Below are 22826 nucleotides of genomic sequence, written 5' to 3' on the forward strand. Positions count from 1 at the left end.
ACACAAATATAAAATATGCCATTTGGTGATAAGTGCATTGAAAAGTATCACAGGCAGGGCCCTGGCTGAGTGATGAAGATAAGATTCCCTCTGCTCTTGCTTGGGAATATCCAGGTTTCAATTTGTTCTCTTTAAAGAGTTAAAAAATATCATCTTTGGACATACATATAGGAGGAGTGAAATGATGTATTCTCATGATAAGAATGAAGTGCTTTGTAAGTGCAGGTCAAAATTAATTCAAATTCCCAAAGCATTTTAATCTTGGTAAATCAAAGTTAATAAGCAATTTTGGAAACTCTTGTTTTTGAACATAGATTTCACTTTTAAAGTTAACTACAGATAAAACAGTCCTTAAAATAATATTTCTTTAATAACCTATGAGGATATTATGCTTATTCCTATATTGCAAACATGTACTTGAAAATATATATTCACTTGAACCAAAATCAAAGAGTTTAATATTGAAATGATACCAAGGCTATCTGTTTGCATAAAACACTTCTAATATTAAGTAAAATTAAAAAACTTAGAACATTTTAGTTATTAGTTATAGTTATTAGTACTAGTAAAATAATATTTATATTTATAGAACTTCTATAAATCTACCAAACACTTTAATATTTACTGTGTTATTTGAACCTCAATAAAATTAGAAGATAATCATATTGTTATTATTATTATTGTTATTTTTTTAATGGCCACACCTGTGGCATATGGAAGTTCACGGGCTAGGGATCAGATCAGAACTGCAGCTGCAGGCCTACGCCACAGCCACAGCAATAGCAGATCCAAGCTGCATCTGTGACCTGCTCTTCAACTTGTGGCAATACCAGATCCTTAACCCACTAAGCAAGGCCAGGGATTGAACCTGCATCCTCATGGACACCAGTCGGGTTCTTAACCCTCTGAGCCACAAATGGAACTCCACTATTATTACTTTTTGTTCCATTTTAGGGAAGAGTAAACTGAGTTCTACAACTCTTGAGTGACTTGCCCATGATGATGCAGTTTTTAGCTGGTCTCAGGTCTTTAACTGCCCTGTTCTTTTCACTATACCACCAAAGGAGAAGCCTACTTTGACAGCAGATATTCTTTTGCCTTAAAACAAATTGTGTATTAATTCTTAAGAAAAAATTTATAGACCTCAAATTGTCCACATAAAAAATAGGCTGATGCCACTGATAAGAGCAAAATATTAATATAAAACCTCCGAATTTTGTTAGTTCTGAAAAGTGAAAAAACATTAATTTTTTTCTAGTGTAAAAAATGACAATACTGTTGTACTTCCTAAATAAAATACTCTGATATTTGAGATCTAAGAGAAAAGATGACATGTATTTAAAAAAAAATCAGACCTAGAATTCAGGTCATCAGGTTCAAATATACATTGGGTTAAATTTATTTACTTTTAGAAGTATTTGCTGAACAGTTGTACTCAATACTGAGCAGGAGAAACTAGTTTAGAAAGTATTTTATAGTACTCTCTATCTAAGTAAAAAACACTCTCTGACTAAATAAAAGAGACCGGAACTCTCTTTTATTTGGTACTTCTGTCCTTTTTAAAGCCAGTGTTAAGCGTCAAAACTGTCTATAATAGGGCCTCAAATTCCTTTCCAACTTATCCTTTCATCTTCCTTGTGTCTGCAACACTTCATTCTCCATTCTCAGTTTCCTGTATCTGGGCTTTTAAATATGGTCATGTGTCCACCTAGAATGCTGCATCTCTCTTGACCTTTGCATACCTCAGTCCATGTGTCTTCATATCCCAGCTGTATGCACCCTCTTCAGCTTTAGAAGTCTCAACACTCTTTACTTCTCTTCTATCATTTGTCACTCTCAAGCTAGTGTTGCAGATTTGGGGGCTTGGGGCTTGATTCTCTGAGGGCAGGACCTGTGCTCCACTGGTCTTTGCCTTCACAGTGCCTAGCAAGGTAACTTGCCTATAGTAGATACTCAATGAATATCTGTTGAATGAATATTAGAAGATGCTTTGAGGAGTTCCCGTCGTGGCGCAGTGGTTAACGAATCCAACTAGGAACCATGAGGTTGCGGGTTCGGTCCCTGCCCTTGCTCAGTGGGTTAACGATCTGGCGTTGCCATGAGCTGTGGTGTAGGTTGCAGACACGGCTCAGATCTGGCATTGCTGTGGCTCTGGCGTAGGCTGGCGGCTACAGCTCCGATTGGACCCTTAGCCTGGGAACCTCTATATGCTGCGGGAGCGGCCCAAAGAAATAGCAAAAAGACAAAAAAAAAAAAAAAAAGAAGATGCTTTGAGGCATGACAGAATTTTGAAGACGGTATCTCATATTTTAAAAAATTATCCTCACATTTGTATAATGTTTTGTCTTTTCAGTTGCATTTCTAAACACTATTAATGTCATCAACAAATAATTTACTATTTATTAATTTATTATCATCACCAATTTGCTTATTTTTAATTGTTTTTATTTATTTGTTAATTTACTGATGCAAAAGCCATATCTGGGGCATCACAGCAGGTGACGTCTTCTCACAGAACATCTCCTTCTGTGTCCCCAGGACAACCCTTGAGCTGGAAGGGACAGAGATTTTTATTGTCACTTTGCAGAAAAACTATAAATTGAAATCCAAAAGATGAGGCAACTTCTGAAAGTACACAGTTAATTTTTCAGAGGTAGGGCTAGAAAGCAAATATCTCCATGCTCATGTCGAATGTTAATAAAATATTGATTTCATATTCTATTGCTTTGAAAACTGGGAATCTCTTTTAATGATTTACAGTAAACTTCACCCAGAAACCTCACAATACCGCTTTCTAAGCCATAACAGCAAAGAAATTCTGCACTTTACATTCAAATGATAGGACACTAATCAGCATAAAGGGCATCACACACAAAACAAAAGCAGGGCCACTGAATATTCCAGATTGTAAAATTACACCTTGATAAAGAAGTAGGAGAAGTTGAGCCAACAAAAATTATAAATTACAAATTAAAGCCTACTGTTAGAAGAACCTTATTCTTAGTATAAGGGAAAGAAGAGGCACCAAGTCTAACTGGGAACTCTTTTCAGAAAGTTTCTTCTCCCAGGATTTAGCATTTCCCAGACTAAAGTCAGCAAATGAACTAAGAAGTCAACCACCATCGATCATTTTATGTAATTTCCTTAAATACGCTTGGCTTTTTGTACCTAAAAGTTTCAATATACTTTGAAAAGTAAAATCCTCTTAGGTGCCCCTTCATGATAAAATACAAGATGTGGTCTCAGTTTTAGTGTTACACGTTCACATCTTGAGTTCCTCTTGTTTTTTTAAGGGAAAAACTATTCAACTTCACGTCTTTTTTTATTATCTTGCACAGTATCGTGGTGAAATGGCAACCCTTGGGCTTCAGGTGGACCCCTGCTAATGGTGGATTGATCCACCTGTTTCGACATCCACAGTAGTTTTAGTTTGGCATTCTCTTTCATCTAAGATTTCAAAGGACTTGCTAAACATTTCAATTAAATTTCGAAGTAACCATCTTTAAAAGATAAGCAGGAAAGTCTAAGCCTTCTTAGATTTAAGATCCTTGAGGCCATATTTTTTTTTTTATCTGAGTAACTCAAGCTCACTAGACACAGTAATATCTTTAACATTCAATAACTATTTACTGTCTGCTTTAAAGGTAAAATGTATAATTGTTCTTCCTCTTCCATCTTCATTTATCCCACAACCTTGAACTAATAAAAAATTCCATTATCATGGTTCCTTTGTATTACTTAGTTCCATATCCGTAAGAAAACAGATATGAGATAAATTAATGAAACCTATAAAATGAATAACACACTGTCATTGTCAAAGATATCTATATTTTTACATACAGATGGTCAACTAGCACATGAAAAAATGCTCAACATCACTCATTATTAGAGAAATGCAAATCAAAACTACAATGAGGTACCACCTAACACCAGTCAGAATGGCCATCATGAGTAAGTCTACAAATAACAAATGCTGGAGAGGGTATGGAGAAAAGGGAGCCCACCTACACTGGTGGTGGGAATGTAAACTGTTATAACCACCATGGAAAACAGTATGGAGGTACCTCAGAAATGAAGTATAGAACTATCATATGATCCAGCAATTCCACTTCTGGGCATATATCCAGATAAAACTTTCATTGAAAAAGATGCAGGGACAAAACTTTCATTGAAAAAGATATAGGCACCCCTATGTTCACTGCACCACTATTCACAATAGCCAAGACATGGAAACAATCTAAATGTCCAACGACAGATGAATGGATAAAGCAGACGTGGTATATATACACAATGGAATACTACTCCACCATAAAAAAGAACAAAATAATGCCAGCTGCAGCAACATGGATGGAACTAGAGATCATACTAAATGAAGAAATGAAGTAAGTCAGAAAGGGAAAGACAAATACCATATGATATCACATATCTGGAATCCAATACATGGCACAAATGAACCTATTTACAGAAAAGAAACAAACTCATGAACATGGAGAACAGACTTGTGGTTGCCAAGAGGGAGGAGGAGGGATTAGGAAGGACTGGGAGTTTGGGGTTAGTAGGTGCAAACTATTGCATTTGGAATGGATAAGCAGTGAGATCCTGCGATATAGCACAGGGAACTATATCTAATCACTTGTGATAGAACATGATGGAGGATTATGTGAAAAAAAGACTGTATATAAATATATAACTGGATCACTTCGCTGTACAGCAGAAATTGATAGAACACTGTAAATCAACTATAATAAAAAATTTTAAAAAGAAGCCATGTCTTAATTTACTTAGAATAGATAATCTAATTATATAAGGTGCTTAGAATGGACTTCCCTGTCACACAGTGAAGTACTCAATTAATTGTAATTATTATGACAACAGTAGTAATGTAAAGCTGATTTACATAAATATTTTTCTAGTTTTGGGTAATTTGGCAGATTTATTGGCAGAATGCATTTAGTGGCAAGGAATGTCTTCTGGTACTATATAAATCATACCATATTATGTAGTAGAGATGGAAAGATGATTGACTTTAAGTGAATCAAGTCTATAGGCAATAACAGACAGCCTATTGCTATATTTGCCCTAGCTATGAACTAATCAAGCAATTCCCCTGGGATCCAGTACAAGGAAAAACTCAATCAAAATAAGTGATGTGCTTGTGTCCTTAAAGTCATCATGAGTGAGTTAGTAGATCATGTGGAAGCTATCTTCAAGTAATATTTTAGGGTATTAAGATACCTATAGTGTTTGACTATTTGCCTCAATTTTCTTCCTGTAAAATGATTATTACAATAGCACCAATCTACCTTGTTATTGTGCAAATTCAATGAGTTAGTTGATGAATAGATCTGACTTGGTGATGAGATGGTTTCCAAACCAAAGGTGGGACATATGGAATTTTTTCTGCTTCCATCTCTCTCTCTGATTTGTATCCTGCCCTATTAGCATTTTGAGGCATTTTCATGGTTAAGGGAAAGGAATAATGGTTATTTAAAATGTATTTATGGAAGTTATGCTATGTACATGGTTCATGTGCTTCCAGTAAAATGTTCATTTTCCAGTGGATATGTTACTAGAAAGATGCCATCTTAATTAAAATAAAAATATGTAAGAACTGCAACAGAGGGGTTTAAAACACAAGTACAAGAAAATAAGAACTATCAGAAGACGAGGAAAATATGGTGTTTGTGTTTATTTGGTTTTTGTTTTCTTTCTTTCTTTTAGATTGTTTTTAGGTCTCGACCAACCTTTGATGATTTATTACCCGATACTCTTGAGTTCTAAATTACTAAGACATTCCCCTGCCTCTATTTATCTTGCTATCTGCTTTTGAGTCATCAGACCAATAACCTAGGCTGCCAACAAATAAGGCAGCCAGAGAAAATGGAAGAAGCTAAAATGCTTACAAGTGTGGTTCAAAGTTGGGATGGATGAGGAGTGAAATTTTGGTTAAAGTCAAAATTAAGGATTATTTCTATTTATCCATGCTCTGTTTCATTCTATTACTACAATTACATAATTAAAAGCTCATTGGAGCAACCACTATACACAACAGTACAGAGGGTTCATCATGATGTTAAAAATATTGAGGGTCGGAGATGGGATTAAGATAGTGAAATAGAAGGACTGGAGCTCAACTTCTCTCCTAAAAACAACAAAATTCACAACTAAAGGCTGAGCAATCTTCAACCAAATGGACCAGAAACCTTAAAAAAGATACCCTATTCCAGAAGACAAAGAGGAGGCCACATCAAGAGGTAGGAGGGGCAATTATGTGATATAAGCAACCCCATACCTGCTGGGTGGGAAGCCCCACAGACTGGAAAGTAACTGGTTCACAGAGACTCACCTACAGGAGTGAGAGTGCTGAGCCTCACATCAAACTCCCATGCATGGGGATCTGGCACTGGGAGAAAGAGCCCCTGGAGCATCTGGCATTGAAGGCCAGTGGGGCTTGTGCACAGGAGCTCCACAGGACTGAGGGAAACAGAGACTCCATTCTTAAAAGGTGCACACAGACTTTCACATGCACTGAGTCCCAGGGCAAAGCAAAGTCTCTGTTGGAATCTGGGTCAAACCTGACTGCAGTTCTTGGAGGACCTCCTGGGAAAATAGGGGTGAATGTGGCTTGTTGTGAGGGAAGGACATTGGAAACAAAGCTCTGGGGAATATTCATAAGGGTGCCTTTCTCTGGAGGTGGCCACTTGGGCAAAATACGGCCCCATCCATCAGTGCTTGAGAAACCCCAGGCCAAACAACAATCCAGGTGGGATCACAGCCCCACCCCTCAGTAAACAGACTCCCTAAAGACCCCCAGACACACAGCTGCCTCTAATCCCATCCAGAGACAAAGCCCCACCCACCAGAGGGATAGGAATCAGCTCTACCTACCAGTGGGCAGGCATCAGTCCCTCCCATCAGGAAGCCTACAGCAAGCCCCCATACCAACTTCAGCCACAAGGGGGGGCAGACACCAGAAGTAAGAGAGGCTACAACTCTACTATCTGTAAAAAGGTCACCACACCAAAAGCCTATAAAAATGAACTATAACTCAGATGGGGGAGGAGGAAAAAAACCCAGAAAATCAGCTAAGTGATCGGGAGATTCTCAGCCTCCTGGAAAAAGGCTTTGGACTGTTGATGCTGAAGATGATGCAAGACATTGGAAATAAACTGGAAGCAAAGATGGATAACTTACAGGAAATACTGACCAAAGAGATATAAGATATAAAACTTAAACAAGAAGAGATACAAAATACAATAACTGAAATAAAAAATTCACTAGAAGCAGCTAACAGCAGAATACAGGAGGCAGAAGAACGAAAAAGCAAGGTGGAGGACAGATTAGTAGAAATTATGGACGCAGAATGGAAAAGAGAAAAAAGAATGAAGACAAATGAGGAGCGTCTCAGAGAACTCTGGGACAATGTTAAATGTACCAACATCTGTATTATAGGGGTGTCAGAAGGAGCTGAGAGAGAGAAGGGGACAGAAAAAATATTCCAAGAGATAATAGCCAAAAATTTCCCTAACATGGGAAAGGAACCAGTCACTCAAATTCAGGAAGAGCAACAAATACCATATAAAATAAACCCAAGGAAGAACATCCTGAGACACATGTTAATTGAACTGACCAAAATTAAAAACAGAAAATACTGAAAGCAGCTAGGGAAAAGAAACAAATAACTACAAGGGAACCCTGATAAGGTTATTGGCAGATTTTTCAGCAGAAACTCTGCAGGCCAGAAGGGAGTGGCATGATATACTTAACGTGATGAAAGGAAAAAGCCTCCAACCAAGATTACTCTACCCAGCAAGGCTCTCACTCAGATTTGAAGGAGAAATCAAGCTTCACATAGAGGCAAAAGCTAAGAGAATTCAGCAACATGAAACCAGCCTCATAACAAATACAAAAGGAAATTCTTTAGGCAGAAAAGAAAAGACAGCAACAGGAAACAAAAATACCACAAATGACAAGGCTCACCAGTAAAGGTACATATACAGTAAAGATACGAAATCATCCATGCACAATTATGCCACCAAAATCAGAAATCCTGAGAAGAGGTGGGTACAAAAGCTGGACACTAGAGATGCACTTGCAATTAAGAGAACAACAACTTAAAACAATCTCATATATACACTCTTATATCAAAACTTCAGAATAACTGTAAACCAAAAACCTAAAATTAATACACAAACAAATAAGAAAAATCAACTCAAATACAACACTAAAGATAGTCATCAAACCAGAAGAGGAAAGAACAAGGGAAGAAGGGAAGAAAAAAGAACAACAAAAATAAATCCAAAGCAATTAATAAAATGGCAATAAGAACATATATACCAATAATTACCTTAAATGTTAATGGACTAAATGCCCCAACCAAAAGACATAGACTGGCTGAATGGATACAAAAACAAGACCCATATATATGCTGTCCTCAAGACAACCACTTCACTTCTAGGGACACATACAAATTGAAAGTGAGAGGATGGAAGAAAATATTCCATGCAAATGGGAATCAAAAGAAAGCTGGAGTAGCAATACTCATATCAGACAAAATAGACTTTAAAATGAGTATTTTAAGGGACAAGGAAGGTCACTACCTAATGATCAATGGATCAATCCAAGAAGATATAAAAATTTTAAATATCTATGCACCCAACATAGGTTCACTACAATATATAAGGCAACTGCTAATGACCTTAAAAGGACAAATCAACAATAACACAATCATAGTGGGGGACTTTAACACCCCACTTAGAGCAATGGACAGATCAACCAGACAGAAAATCAATAAGGAGACAGAGGCCCTGAATGATGCATTAAACCAGATGGACTTAATAGATATTTATAGGACATCTCATCCAAAAGCAACAGAATACACATTCTTCTCAAGTGCACGTGGAACATTCTCTAAGATAGATCACATCCTGGGTTACAAATCCAACCTCGGTAACTTTAAGAAAATTGAAATCATATCAAGCATCTTTTCCAACCACAATGCTATATGACTGGAAATCAACAACAAGAAAAAAACTGCAAAAAACACAAACACACAGAGACTAAACAGCATGCTACTAAACAACCAATGGATCACTGAAGAAATCAAAGAGGAAATTAAAAAATACCTAGAAGCAAATGACAACAAAGATATGACACTCCAAAACCCAGGGGATGCAGCAAAAGCCATTCTAAGAGGAAAGTTTATAGAAACACAAGCTCACCTCAGGAAACAAGAAAAAGCCCAAATAAACAAGCTAACTTTACATCTAAAGCAGCTAGAGAGAGAACAAAAAAGACCTAAAGTTAGTAGAAGGAAAGAAATCATAAAGATCAGAGCAGAAATCAATGAAATAGAAACGAAGAAAACCACAGAAAAGATCAATGAAACAGAAAGCTGGTTCTTTGAAAAGATCAACAATACTGACAAACTCTTATCCAGACTTACCAAGAAAAAAAAAGAGAGAAGACTAAAATCAATAAAATTAGAAATGAAAAAGGAGAAGTAACAACGGACATCACAGAAATACAAAGCATCATAAGATGCTTTATGCAACTATAGGCCAATAAAGCAGAAAACCTAGAAGAAATGGACTAATTCTTAGAAAAGTAAAATCTTCCAAGACTAAACTAAGATGACATAGAAAAGATGAATGGAACAATCACAAGAACGGAAATGGAAACTGTGATTAAAAAATTTCCAACAAAGGCCAGGACCAGATGGCTTCACAGGCGAATTCTATCAAACATTTAGAGAAGAGCTAACACCTCTCCTTCGGAAACTATTTCAAAACATTGCAGAGGAAGGGATACTCCCAAACTCATTCTATGAGGCCACATCACCCCAATACCAAAACCAGACAAAGAAATCACAAAAAAAGAAAACTACAGGACAATCTCACTGATGAACATTGATGCAAAAATCCTCAACAAAATACTAGCAAACTGCATCCAACAATACATTAAAAGGATTGTACATCATGATCAAGTGGGATTTATCCCAGGGATGAAAGGGTTCTTCAATATCCTACAAATCCATCAGTGTGATACACCACATTAACAAACTGAAGAATAAAAACCACATGATCCTCTCAATAGATGCAGAAAAAGACTTTCTCAAAATCCAACACCCATTTCTGATAAAAACCCTTCAGAAAGTGGGCATAGAGGGAACCCACCTCAACATAATAAAGGACATATGTGACAAACCCACAGCCAACATCATTCTCAATGGTGAAAAGCTGAAAGAATTCCCACTGAGATCAGGAACAAGACAAGAATGTCCACTCTTGCCACTACTCTTCAACATAGTTTTGGAAGTCCTAGCCACAACAATCAGAGAAGCAAAAGAAATAAAAGGAATCCAAATTGGAAAGGAAAAAGTCAAACTATCACTATTTGCAGATGACATGATACTATACCTAGAGAATCCTAAAGACTCTACCAGAAAACTGTTAGAGCTCATCCATGAATTTGGTGAAGTTGCAGAATACAAAATTAATACACAGAAATTGACGGCATTTCTATATACTAACAATGAAATATCAGAAAGAGAAATTAGGGAAGCAATCCCATTTACCATCACATCCAAAAGAAAAAAATACCTAGGAGTAAACCTACCTAAAAAGACAAAAGACCTGTACTCTGAAAACTGTAAGACACTGATGAAAGAAATCAAAGATGACACAAATAGATGCAAAGACATGCCATGTTCTTGAACTGGAAGAGTCAATATTATCAAAATGACTATACTACCCAAGGTACTCTACAGATTCAATGCAATCCCGATCAAATTACCAAGGACATTTTTCACAAAACTTGAACAAAATATTTTAAAGTTTGTTTGGAAGCACAAAAGACCCAGAATAGCCAAAGACACTGAAAAAGAAAAATGGAGCTGGAGGAATCAGGCTCCCTGACTTTGGACTATACTACAAAGCAACAATCATCAAAACCCCATATGGTATTGGCACAAAGACAGAAATATCAATCAGTGGAAAGGGATAGAAAGCCCAGAATTAAACCCATGCACCTACAGCCAACTAATCTATGACAAAGGAGGCAAGGATATACAATGGAGAAAGGACAGCTTGTTCCATAAGTGGTGCTGGGAAAACTGGACAGCCACAAGAATGAAATTAGAACACTCCCTAACACCATACACAAAAATAAACTCAAAATGGATGAAAGACCTAGATGTAAGATCAGATACTATAAAACTCTTAGGGGAAAACATAGGCCAAACACTCTCTGACATAAATGATAGCAACATCTTCTCACATCCACCTCTTAGAAGAATGACAGTAAAGACAAAAATAAGCAAATGGGACCTAATCAAATTTAAAAGTTTCTGCACAGCAAAGGAAACCCTAAACAAAATGAAAAGACAACCCACAGATGGGAGAAAATCTTTGCAAATGAATCAACTGACAAGGGATTCATCTCCAAAATTTATAAACACCTTCCGCAGCTTCATACCAAAAAAAAAACAAACAACCCCATCAAAAAATGGGCAGAAGATCTAAACAGACGTTCTCCAAAGAAGACATACAGATGGCCGAGAAACACATGAAGAGATGTTCAACATCACTCATCATTAGAGAAATGCACATCCAAACTCTGAGGTACCACCTTACACCAGCCAGAATGGCCATCATCCAAAAGTCTACAAACAAGAAGGGCTAGAGAGGGTGTGGAGAAAAACGAACCCTACTACACTGTTGGTGGGATTGTCAATTGGTGCAACCACTGTGGAAAGCAGTATGGAGATGCCTCAGAAAACGAAAAATGGAACGACCATTGGATCCAGGAATCCCACTCCTGGGCATCTATCCAGAGAAAACCATGATTCGCAAAGACACATGTACGCCGATGTTCACTGCAGCACTATTTACAATAGCCAAAACATGGAAACAACCTAAATGTCCATCGACAGAGGAGTGGATCAAGAAGAGGTGGTACACATACACAATGGAATATTACTCAGCCATTAAAAGGAACGAAATACCAGAATTTTTAGCAACATGGATGGACTTAGAAATTACCATGCTAAGTGAAGTCAGCGATACAATGAGACACCAACATCAAATGCCTTCACTGACATGTCAAATCTGAAAAAAATGACAGACTGACCTTCTTTGCAGAACAGATACTGATTCACAGACACTGAAAAACTTATGGTCTCCAGAGGAGACAGTCCGGGGGTGGGGGGATGCACTGAGGTTGTGGGATGGAAATCCTGTGAAATTGGATTGTGATGATCACTTACAACTATAAATGTAATAAACTCATTGAGTAATAAAAAAAATATGGAGGGTCCTCAAAGATTTTTAATTTATCCAAAGGAATTCATGAGGTTAAAAATATGGAGGGTCCTCAGAGATTTTTAATTTCACCAAAGGAATTTATTCAGCTCACATCCTTTGTGCAATGAAGTGGGGTATAAATGTGTAAGAAGGAAGGAAGGAAAGTAGGAAGCTGGGCTATGTAAAATACATCTATCAAAATACTGTTTCATCTATAACAGGATTCCATTGCAACTCCCATGGGCAAGGCCCCCATCTCCTAGGGCAGGGTAGATAGAGTAATATTTTTCAACTTTGACTTGATCCATGGCCTCCTTTGACAATTTAATGTTCTCACATTTCCTCCAGAGATTAAGGGAATATCTTCTTCAACTTGGGAATCTTCAACAATATTCCAACAACCAGAATTATCTTTCTCAGGCTTTAAATTCTCTAGCTTACATTTTTTAAATTGATATTTTAAGAACATTCCCTAAAGAAAATCATAAATATCAAATCTTCCATTTCAAGCCACAAAGGCCTAGATATTCTAAGGTGGCCCTGCCCCTAGAGAGTCCTGCTCCAAAGCCCCATGTGGTCACCTGCAGAGACCAGACAAAGGTAAGAACTCTGGCCCTGGGTGTGTGTTGCTGCTTCAGCCGTTGTCCTAATTAGGTACTTCGTTCAATTATAAATAGTGAAAGACAAAAAATATATTGGACATAGTTTAGTGGCTTAAATAAAAGCTAAACACAAGATCTAAAATTTTACACTTTAGAAACTTTCATATCATGATCTGAATGTACACCTTGAGGGAAACTGCATCACCTATATTCTCTGTACTAGTTTTCTAACCTACAAAATGAGGAAAATAATATCAACTTCATTTCTTCATAGACTATTAAGAATAGAATATATAGAATATTAAATGTTAAAAAATTCGGGGAAGGCACTGATAATGTATTATAGGAACAAGTGATTATTCATTATAATGTTGCAATTTTATTACAAATATAGTAAGGGTAACTGTTGTGCTGACTTCAGTGTAGTTCAAATGCCTATTTCTCCCAGGTATTATAAATAAGGGCTTTGTGTTGTGATATAAATACCTAATAGTTTACTTGCCTAGCTTATCATCTCTGGTTTAAGAATTACAATGTGATTCTTCTTACTTTTTCATCACAGTTGCCTGAATACAAAGCATCCAATTCTACATCATGCTAATGGATTCAAGAAAATTTTTGAAAAATGTAGAAGCATGGTTCCTGACTTACTAAAATCAAAGCCTTTTTTCATCACTAGGTGTTCCACCTATAAATGTGTTATGGCTGTCTACACCTAAAAAAAGAGCCTGTTAGCCTCTGCAACACAGAACAAGAGGCAGTTGGCCAGTAAGGCAACACAGTGACAGTAAGTCCACGAGACATCAACATGCTTAATAGATTTAAAATGAGAAGACTTCTTACCTAGCATGCAAACACATTTGACATTCTGATCAGGGTTTTCAAACAAGATTTCGCCACACCTCTGAAACAGAAAGAAAGCCATCATTATTTTAAGATTTCCTAGCAGTATCCCCAAGGCAACATGTCTATGTAACCTGACATCACCATAACATTATTCTACTCTTTATATTTTCTTTAATTACCTGAATCTAGGGACTTAGGTCTTAGGTCTTGAGCAGAGACTTTCCTGGGTAGTAAAATATTTGAGAGGTAAATTGAGGGGTCATGGCCAGAGACACACCCAGTGCATAATGGCTTCTATTTCAATAGAAGATATGTAGTCTATTAAAACTAATAATCTGAGGTTAATCACTCTCAAAATTGGTTCTTATTCAGTACTGAAATTATTCTAAACTACCTACTCTGCAATCAAGCAGATATCTTAAAGCACAAACCTAGGTGCATACACTTAACTCTGAACTTGGGGACTCTGAACAAATAAGGAAATGATGAAAAGTGGCATTCATAATGCTTTTCTAGAAGCATCGATCCATGGAAATATCAACATTCTTATCTACATCTTAATTTTAACTTGCTTGTTAAAATTTTTTGCAGGGCAAACTCCAGAGATACAATCAGCTACTTAAGAATAGACCACATTTATGTATATGATTGACATGTGGTTAGAATCCAAACACATAAATAAATCCTCCAAATCAATAGGAAAATAACAAGTAATGGCTGGAAAAATGCATAAAGGACATTAACAAGAAAATTCATGGAAGAGGAAATCTGAATGTTTAGTAAAACAAGATAATATATTCAACCATACTACTAATCAGGAACCAGCAAATAAAAGACAAAATGAGGCTTATTTTGAACAACCGATGTGGCAAAACTTAGAAATCTGGCAATAACTAGTTTATAAAAATGTAGAGAAGTGGATACTCCCACACACTGTGGGTTGGAGTGTAAAATGGCAGGACCATTTTGGAGAAAAACTGACAAATCTTACTGGATTTCTACTTATTACTTACTAGATTTCATTCTTACTAAGTTGAAATGTGCATACACTATGACATATTCTAGACTGATAACTAGAGAAACTTTAATGTTTGGCTACAAAGCACATAAATAATATGTTGCTCATATTTTGGGATACTACGTGGCAATTAAAAATGAAAATGAATTAAGGTTACATATATACTGTAAAACATTATATACAATATGCAAATAGAAATATATCATAGTAAATTATATCATATTCAAGTCATAGAAAATATATAATGTTCAAATCATAAAATATATATAATTTTCAAATCATATACAACATACATAATGTTTAAATCATGTAAAGCAAAAAAAATCTCCATTTTTTATGAAGTTGAAAATACCTAATAGCACATATTTTTATGGACACATTAATTTATGGAAAAAAACATAAAAACAGGCAATGACTAAGGAATATCAAATTCAGGGTAGTCAGAAGATATAGAGAGTAATGAAATGTTGGAGTGTATACAGCCGTTTATCAACTTTTTCTATAAAGATTTGTTCCTCAAATTATTCTGTTTCCTATGCTTGAAATAGTGCCCCCATTTGCAACCTTGTGACTATAAAAATGGCCTTCCACATACGGTTCCCCTTCATCCATCTGCCATGGGCTAATGGAAGCTGGACTTATTTTCACCTCTTATGTCCTGGTCCTTAGGAAGACTGAGGACATCTACATTAATCCATTTTCCTTTCTTTTCACTGTTCACAATTTGGTTAATTCTACTTTCATCAATCTTTTTTGTACCTACATTTAATATATTAAAAAGACAAAGTAATTTCTGGGGAAAACAATTCCTAGATAAGATGACTGGCTTTCTTCACACCTAACGATGAAACCTTCTGTCACACAGAAGTGTAGGTTGAGAGGGGAAAGGATGACCCAATTATATTCAAATCAACCCATTTTATGGGATGATCTACATCATGCACAGAGATGCAGAGTTGGCTCAGGACTTGGGAAAGGAAGCAAGCTGCGGGCTTGTTTGACTTCTTTGGCATGTCAAGAGAATGGATCTTGGAGGAGGAAGGCTGGGTGCACCTGGAGGTTGCAGAAGGGCACTGAATACTAAACGGAGAGTACACATCATGAGCTTTATCTATTGAACTGAATATCATGTGATGTTTATCATGCTATTTAATCTCTTCAGGCTTCATTTCTCTGTAAATAACATCGGGATGCTAATATATGCCACAAAGCAGTTCAGAGAGCAAATGTGAGGATTAATGATCCATGGAGTCTGATCTGACTGTCTGTTCCTGCTTTATGTTTTGGCAGAGGTTAACCCTTTTCAAATTGCCAGGATCCATTTCCTGCATTACCTATTTTTTTGTTTGTTTTTTTTTTTTCTTTTTAGGGCCATACCAGAGGCATATGGAGGTTCCCAAGCTAAGGGTCAAATCAGAGCTGCAACCGCCGGCCACAGCCGAAGCAACTCAGGATCCGAGCTGTGTCTGCCACCTACAGCTCATGGAAATGCTGGATCCTTAGCCCACTGAGCGAAGCCAGAAGTCAAACCTGCATCCATGGATACTAGTCAGGCTTGTTACCACTGAGCCACAATGGGAACTTCCACTGGCTTTTTTTGGGGGGGAGGGGGGTCGCACTCCAGCATATAGAAGTTTCCAGGCTAAGGGTTGAATAGGAGCTGCAGCTGTCAGCCTATGCCACAGTCACAGTGACACCAGATCCAAGCTGCATCTGCAAACTACACTGTATGTAGCTCGTGGCAACGATGGATCCTTAACTCACTGAGTGGGTCCAGGAATCAAACCCACATCCTCATGGATACTAGTAGGGTTTGTTTCCACTAAGCCACAACTGGAACTTCCTATCTACTTTGTAAAGTGGTATTTTTTTATGATCTGAAATAGTTAATGACTATTTTTAATTGAAAGATCAGAGGTTTCCAAAGTGTTTTCAGCTTCTTGGTGAAACAAAGTGCTAAGGAGCTCTATCAGTCCTTGTTTGGGGTCCTACAGGGAAATAACTCTGGAAGATCCCTTACTTTAAAGCCCACCTTTGTGCAAGGATGGAAGAATCTCTCTAATTGCAGGGACTTGTAGCAGATGGTGGCTAACTTCCCCAGCTACCCAAGCCCAAGGGCAGCCTTACGTGTGCCCCGAAAGATGCGGATGACGTGGGTGTGGTTTTACCATAGGGGTCTTGCTCTCTTTCCCGGAAACTAACAGATCCAGGAGAAGTTTCCGAAACTCCTATGAAACATGAATTCCTTAAAAGTCATGGCCTTCCTAGGTTCAGTGACCACACAGGTGAATCACCAAGCAGCAAGAGTGGGTGTGGTGGCCCTTCCAATGACCACAAAGCAGTCCTCTTTCTTGTCTTCATCTCCCTGACTACTTGGGAAATGGCTGAGGCACCTCTAACTAGTTCTTTAATTGCTCCACTTTGTAAAGTTACCTGATGATGGTGCCAGATTTTAAGTAATGCCCAGAAGGGAATCTGATTGTTCTCAGGACTTGAAAGAAACCAGATTTCTTTTCTAGTGCCTTTTCTCACTGATGCTACTAGTGTTTACGGGACCTTTGCTGCCAGGTCCGTGCTTGCTGTGCATCCCGGGGCGATGACCCAGTTTAGGAGATTAATTGGGGTAAGCCAAAGGGTCTGAGTCTCAGAAAATCACAGGGTCTTTCATGGGGGAAGTTCCTATGCTTCCTTGGGTTCTCAGGTGCAACAGTCTCTTGGTACTCTACTTGGGACTCCAAAGCCCAGCACCTTGTTAATGGATGGTCCTGGCTTTGATCCCCAGCCTTCTCCCTGAAACTGAGCAGGACCTTGTGAGGCTCCTGGACAAAAACCCTTCCGTGTCTCCCATTTCTTGTTATTGGGGAACAAGCTTCAGCCTCCATGACCTTCCCAGAATTCCAAAGGGCAGGTTCAAACAGTTGCTAATCAGGGAAGAGAGGGGATGCGGTGACCAGGGGAGAGCAGTTAAGAGCCAACAGTGTAGCCTTGGGGCAGAGTCCTGGTTCCTCTTTAAGGGATACACATAATAATATCTTTGAGTCCTTCTACAGAACTAAAACCCTCAACAAATGAAAAACATAGAGGAGGACCATGAGAAGCAGCCCTGTGGCCTCTAAACACTAACTTTGAAGAAGTATGAAAGCTTGCATCTACCCCATCCTTATCTGTAGCGCTGTTTTCTACTCCCAAACTATAAAACCACTTCATATTCTCTCCCAAAGGAGGGCATAATCTTTAGGGCATTAGCCTGCTGTGTCCTCCTCTGCCTGGCAAAGCAATAAAGCTATTTTTTTCTCCTTCACCCAAGCTCTGTCTCCGCATTTCTACTGGGCACCAGTGGTCAGAGTCTGAATTTCAGCAACACGTCTAATTCTCAGAATCCCATCTCTCCTAAGAATCTCCATCTTTATTTTGTCTTCTATGCCTAAAATATTGAGACCAACTTGTGCTGCTTGTGCCTATCACTCCCAGATAGCACTGCCCCTAAATAACAGGGCATAGTTACAGAAATCCCCATCCAAGGGGCGGGAGCCCTGCAAGCAACAGAGAGCGCCTCCAGGCACAGACTCTCTCTCCCCGTAGCATGTAGGCTATGCTACACGTGAACTCAGGGGTGTGCTGCCTATTTGTCCTGCAGACCATGAAGAATCAAACCACTTCGTTGGTATTTTTAATATGCCTCATCATTTAAACCTTAGTGCCTTATAGATACCAGACCCTTAATAAATATTTATGAACTAGCTAAACTTTCTTTAGCCCAATCTGTGGGCTAAGATGTTCTAAGTGCTATCCATCTACCATCTCATACTGATTTTTAAGAATTATTTTTATTTTTCCATTATAGTTGATTTACAGTGCTGTCAATTTCTACTGTACAGCAAAGTGATTTTATTTTTATTTTACTTTATTTGCTTTTTATGGCCACACCTGCAGTATATGGAAATTCACAGGTTAGGGACTGAATCAGAGCTGCAGTTGTTGACCTATGCAACAGCCACAGCAACATGTGATCTGAGCCATGTCTGTAACCTATGCTACAGCTTGCGGCAATGTTGAATCCTTAACCCACTGACTGAGGCCAGGGATAGAACCCACATCCTCGTGGATACTAGGTAGGTTCATTACCACTGAGCCAAAATGAAACTCTTGATTATACTCTTTTAAGAGAGTAGAATATTGAGGCAGAGAGAGTACCACTCACTCTAGAATCCTCTTCCCCAATGAGTGAGAGAGCGAAAACTGACAGCTTAGCTAATGCTTGGCCACTATACAGATTCGCCAGTATCGGCTCCTGCAGGCCTTGTTATTGCTTTGGCCAAGTACACCATGTCTATTCACATCCCCTCCTCTCACTCATTAGCCACTGCTCTTAGCAAGACTTGCCACCTATTAGAACATAGGACTTGGATTAGACTAACCCAAGTCCTATTGTTGCATGCACTTAATTACTATACCATCAGGTGCAATTTATTTAGTTTTGCCAAACTTGCTTTTATCTGGTAAGTAGGATGAAATTATCTATATCATAGTATCATTGCAAATTTAGTTACTAATTCCTTATGGACAAGAATGTACTGATTAAAATTACTGTAGATGAGATTATAATAAGAAATATGAATTAATGAATTGAACTCATTCATTCTAATTCTATTTTAATGCCCATATTATTAAGATTAAAAATGAAGAACTACTTCTCATTTTAAAAGTCAATATTTTGCAAGTTAGCTGCAAATTTTGTTTACTTAGAAATTTCTATATTAAATTTAAAGTTTGCCTTTTGGTCAGGAAGAACATGGTGGATATTATAAAATACAGCATGTATACTGGTATATTAAAATCTTATATTAAAATATTTAGTTTTCATTAGCTTAATTATGTGTTCCAGCAAAATGTACAATAAAGCATATTTCTCTTAACTGGACAGTATTTTTTTCATTATTTTCATCATAAAATTAGTTGTGAAAAAATAATATTAAGTGTAATTTAAAAAAATCATATTTTAGTACTTAGCAAACCTGTTTTCCTAAGGGAAAGTTACAGGTGAAGTGAAAATAATATTCACATATTAATAATAGCACCATATTAAACTCAAAAGAATAAAATTAGACAGTGAAAAGTTTACACATAATTGGCTGCACTTTTAACTTTCTTAAACCAGTTAATGCTTTTTTTTTTTTTTGCTTCAAATAAGCTTTCATATGCTTTCTTTTCCTGAATATTTGTTATCACTTGAATGTACAGGCATACTTCATTTTACAGTACCTTGCTTTATTGTGTTTTTTACAAATTGCAAGTTTGTGGCAATCCTGCAACAAGCAAATCCATGGGTGCCATTTTCCCAAAGCGTTCGTGTGTCTATGTCACATTCTGGTAATTCTCACAATATTTCAAACCTTCCACCAGCAAACTGATTATGATTCACTGAAGGCTTAGATGATGGTTAGCATTTTTTAACAATAAAGTATTTTTAAACTAAGGTATGCACATTATTTTTAAAGACGTAATGCTATTGCACACTTAATAAATGATAGTATAGTGTAAATATAACTTTTTTTTCCCCTGCTTTTAAGGGCCACACCTGTGGCATATGGAGGTTCCCAGGCTAGGGGTCCAATAGGAGCTACGGCTGCCAGCCTACACCATAGCCACAGCAACACAGGATCCCAGCTGCATCTGTGACCTAAACCACAGCTAACAGCAACACCAAATCTTTAACCCACTGAGTGAGGACAGGGATTGAACCCACAACCTCATGGTTCCTAGTTGGATTTGTTTCTGCTGCACCACGATGGGAACTCCAAACATAACTTTTATATGCACTGGGAAACAAGAAAAACTTGTGTGACTCATTTTATGGCAATAAGCACTTTACTGCAGTGATCTGGAACTGTATCTCTGAGGTGTACGTGTGTTAGCCTCTCACCAGGTCTATAGCAACCAGTCTTTTAAGGTCAGGTGTCTTGATATTTTTGGGTGGCAGGAAACATTAGCAAACAAATAAAACCCAAGTCATAAATCTTTGTTGATTGCAGATTTTCCCTAGTTTCCACTGAAGCAATAACTCTTTTTTGCAAGGAGGTAATGTTAAATCTTATCATCAACTAATTAATAGGCTGTGATTCTTTGATTATTTCCTTCTCGCACTTACAGCTTTTTTTTTTTTTTTTTGTCCTTTGTCTTTTTGTTGTTGTTGTTGCTATTTCTTGGGCCGCTCCCGCGGCATATGGAGGTTCCCAGGCTAGGGGTCAAATAGGAGCTGTAGCCACCAGCCTACGCCAGAGCCACAGCAACACGGGATCCGAGCCGCGTCTGCAACCCACACCACAGCTCACGGCAACGCCGGATCGTTAACCCACTGAGCAAGGGCAGGGACCGAACCCGAAACCTCATGGTTCCTAGTCAGATTCGTTAACCACTGCACCACGACAGGAACTCCTTTTTTTTTTTTTTTTTTTAGTAGAAAGGAAATCAGTAAAGGGCATTAGCTTCTTCGAAAATCATTGGAGGAACAGACTACAGGCAGGGCTTCCAGAAATGACTTAGACAAAGATGCAAAATTGACTCATAAAGAGATCCTGCTGTGGCTCAGTGGGTTAGGAATCTGACTCAAGTTGCTCAAAGTTGCTCAAGTTGCTGCAAAGGTGTGGGTTTGATCCCTGGCCTGGCACAGTGGGTTGAAGGATCTGGTGTTGCCACAGCTGCGGCATAGGTCACAGCTGTGGTTTAGATTCAATTCCTGGCCCAGGAACTTCCATATGCTGTGGATGGCCTTAGAAAATTTTTAAAACATTGACTCAGGAAGGGATCTGATGGTGGACTACAACTGGGAAAGTGGAGAAACAGAAGTCATCACTGGAATTGTTGATCCAAGGACACACCACCATGACAGTGACCCAGGGATTAGACAGCTCTGGGCACAACTGCCTCTTGACACTGATGGAGCTATTGACTGAATGTTGGATGCTACTACATATGTGGAAAAATGCAGCATTTCTGTGACTATGTTTGATAGATCATTCAAACAAAATAAAACAAAACAAAAAGAGCCTTTGATATATGATTAGATCTAGTTTAAGAAAAGCTAAAAGAAAACTGAGTTTCCTGAGCTGAAGTCACTGGTCACTGGTGGAAAGGGAAGCCCATCTCATCTGGACCAGAAGCAACAGAGACAAGCTGGAGGAGGCAAGTCCTTGGCACAGGCTGTGTTTATTTCACCTTCACCCCATCTTTAAGTACTTGGATTCTGCAAGTTTGCCAGTCAATATAAGAATTTCCCCAATGAGGTTTTTAGTAAACAAGGCAAATACCTATATGCTGATGCATCTGTTTTATTTGATCACCCCTGATCCCTTACGAGTCTAGCATGATGACTAATGCACAACGGCACTCCCAATGTTAATTAAATAAATGAATAAATAAGTATTTACTGCAATTCTGTGGGATATACTTGAAATTTGGGATTATCTAAGGTAACATGAGAGGAGATTTTTTTTTTTTTTCCTGGCTATGTATGTATACACACCAATAAGTGTTGTCACAGATGCAGCCGTGTGAGGGGAGCTGCAAAGGGGTCATAAGGGGAAACCTGGCATGGAGAAGGCATTTCAAAATATCTGGGTCACTTCCCATCTCACATTTTTCCCCAGCAGAGAACTGAATGGTACTCATTAAAGCCAGACCCCTAGACAATCGGCCTGAGAGAAAATGGCTTAGGTCTGTGAACCATAAAAAGATAGGTTCTGTTAAGAGACTGAACTGCCTAAAGTCTAACAGGGCCTGGATGCTTGGAACTCCATTAAGAGTTATCAAATGAGCGAAGGAATGGTGTTCAAAAAGACACCATTTTCAAGGGCCTACTCTGTGCAGTCACTATATTGTGAGGGTGGACGGGAAAAAAAAAAAAAGGAGATTTAGGCTAGATCCTGTCCTCAGGAAGATTATAGCCTGCTCTGAAGTGTAAACATAGAAGCCTATGGGCACTCTCAATGGTGTGCACCCAACACTGCCTGGGGCTACCAGAAAGGTTCCTAAGAAGAGAGGACCCCAGGGCTATCTGGA

At 38.1% G+C, this 22826-nt stretch overlaps 1 protein-coding gene across 2 annotated transcripts in view; it reads right to left on the reverse strand.

The window, feature by feature from the left end:
• PDE7B (phosphodiesterase 7B) overlaps positions 1 to 22826 on the reverse strand; it is a 368574-nt gene that overhangs the window by 248920 nt on the left and 96828 nt on the right. Inside the window, exon 2 of one of the 2 annotated variants that reach the window (XM_047770129.1) lies at positions 13748 to 13808. In XM_047770129.1, coding sequence (XP_047626085.1) covers positions 13748 to 13808 — 61 coding nt within the window. Of the gene's footprint in view, positions 1 to 13747; positions 13830 to 22826 lie in introns of those variants that run through there. The other variant, XM_047770130.1, reaches the window with a different exon arrangement.

Source organism: Phacochoerus africanus, chromosome 2 (assembly GCF_016906955.1).
Source record: "Phacochoerus africanus isolate WHEZ1 chromosome 2, ROS_Pafr_v1, whole genome shotgun sequence".
Lineage (NCBI taxonomy): Eukaryota > Metazoa > Chordata > Mammalia > Artiodactyla > Suidae > Phacochoerus > Phacochoerus africanus.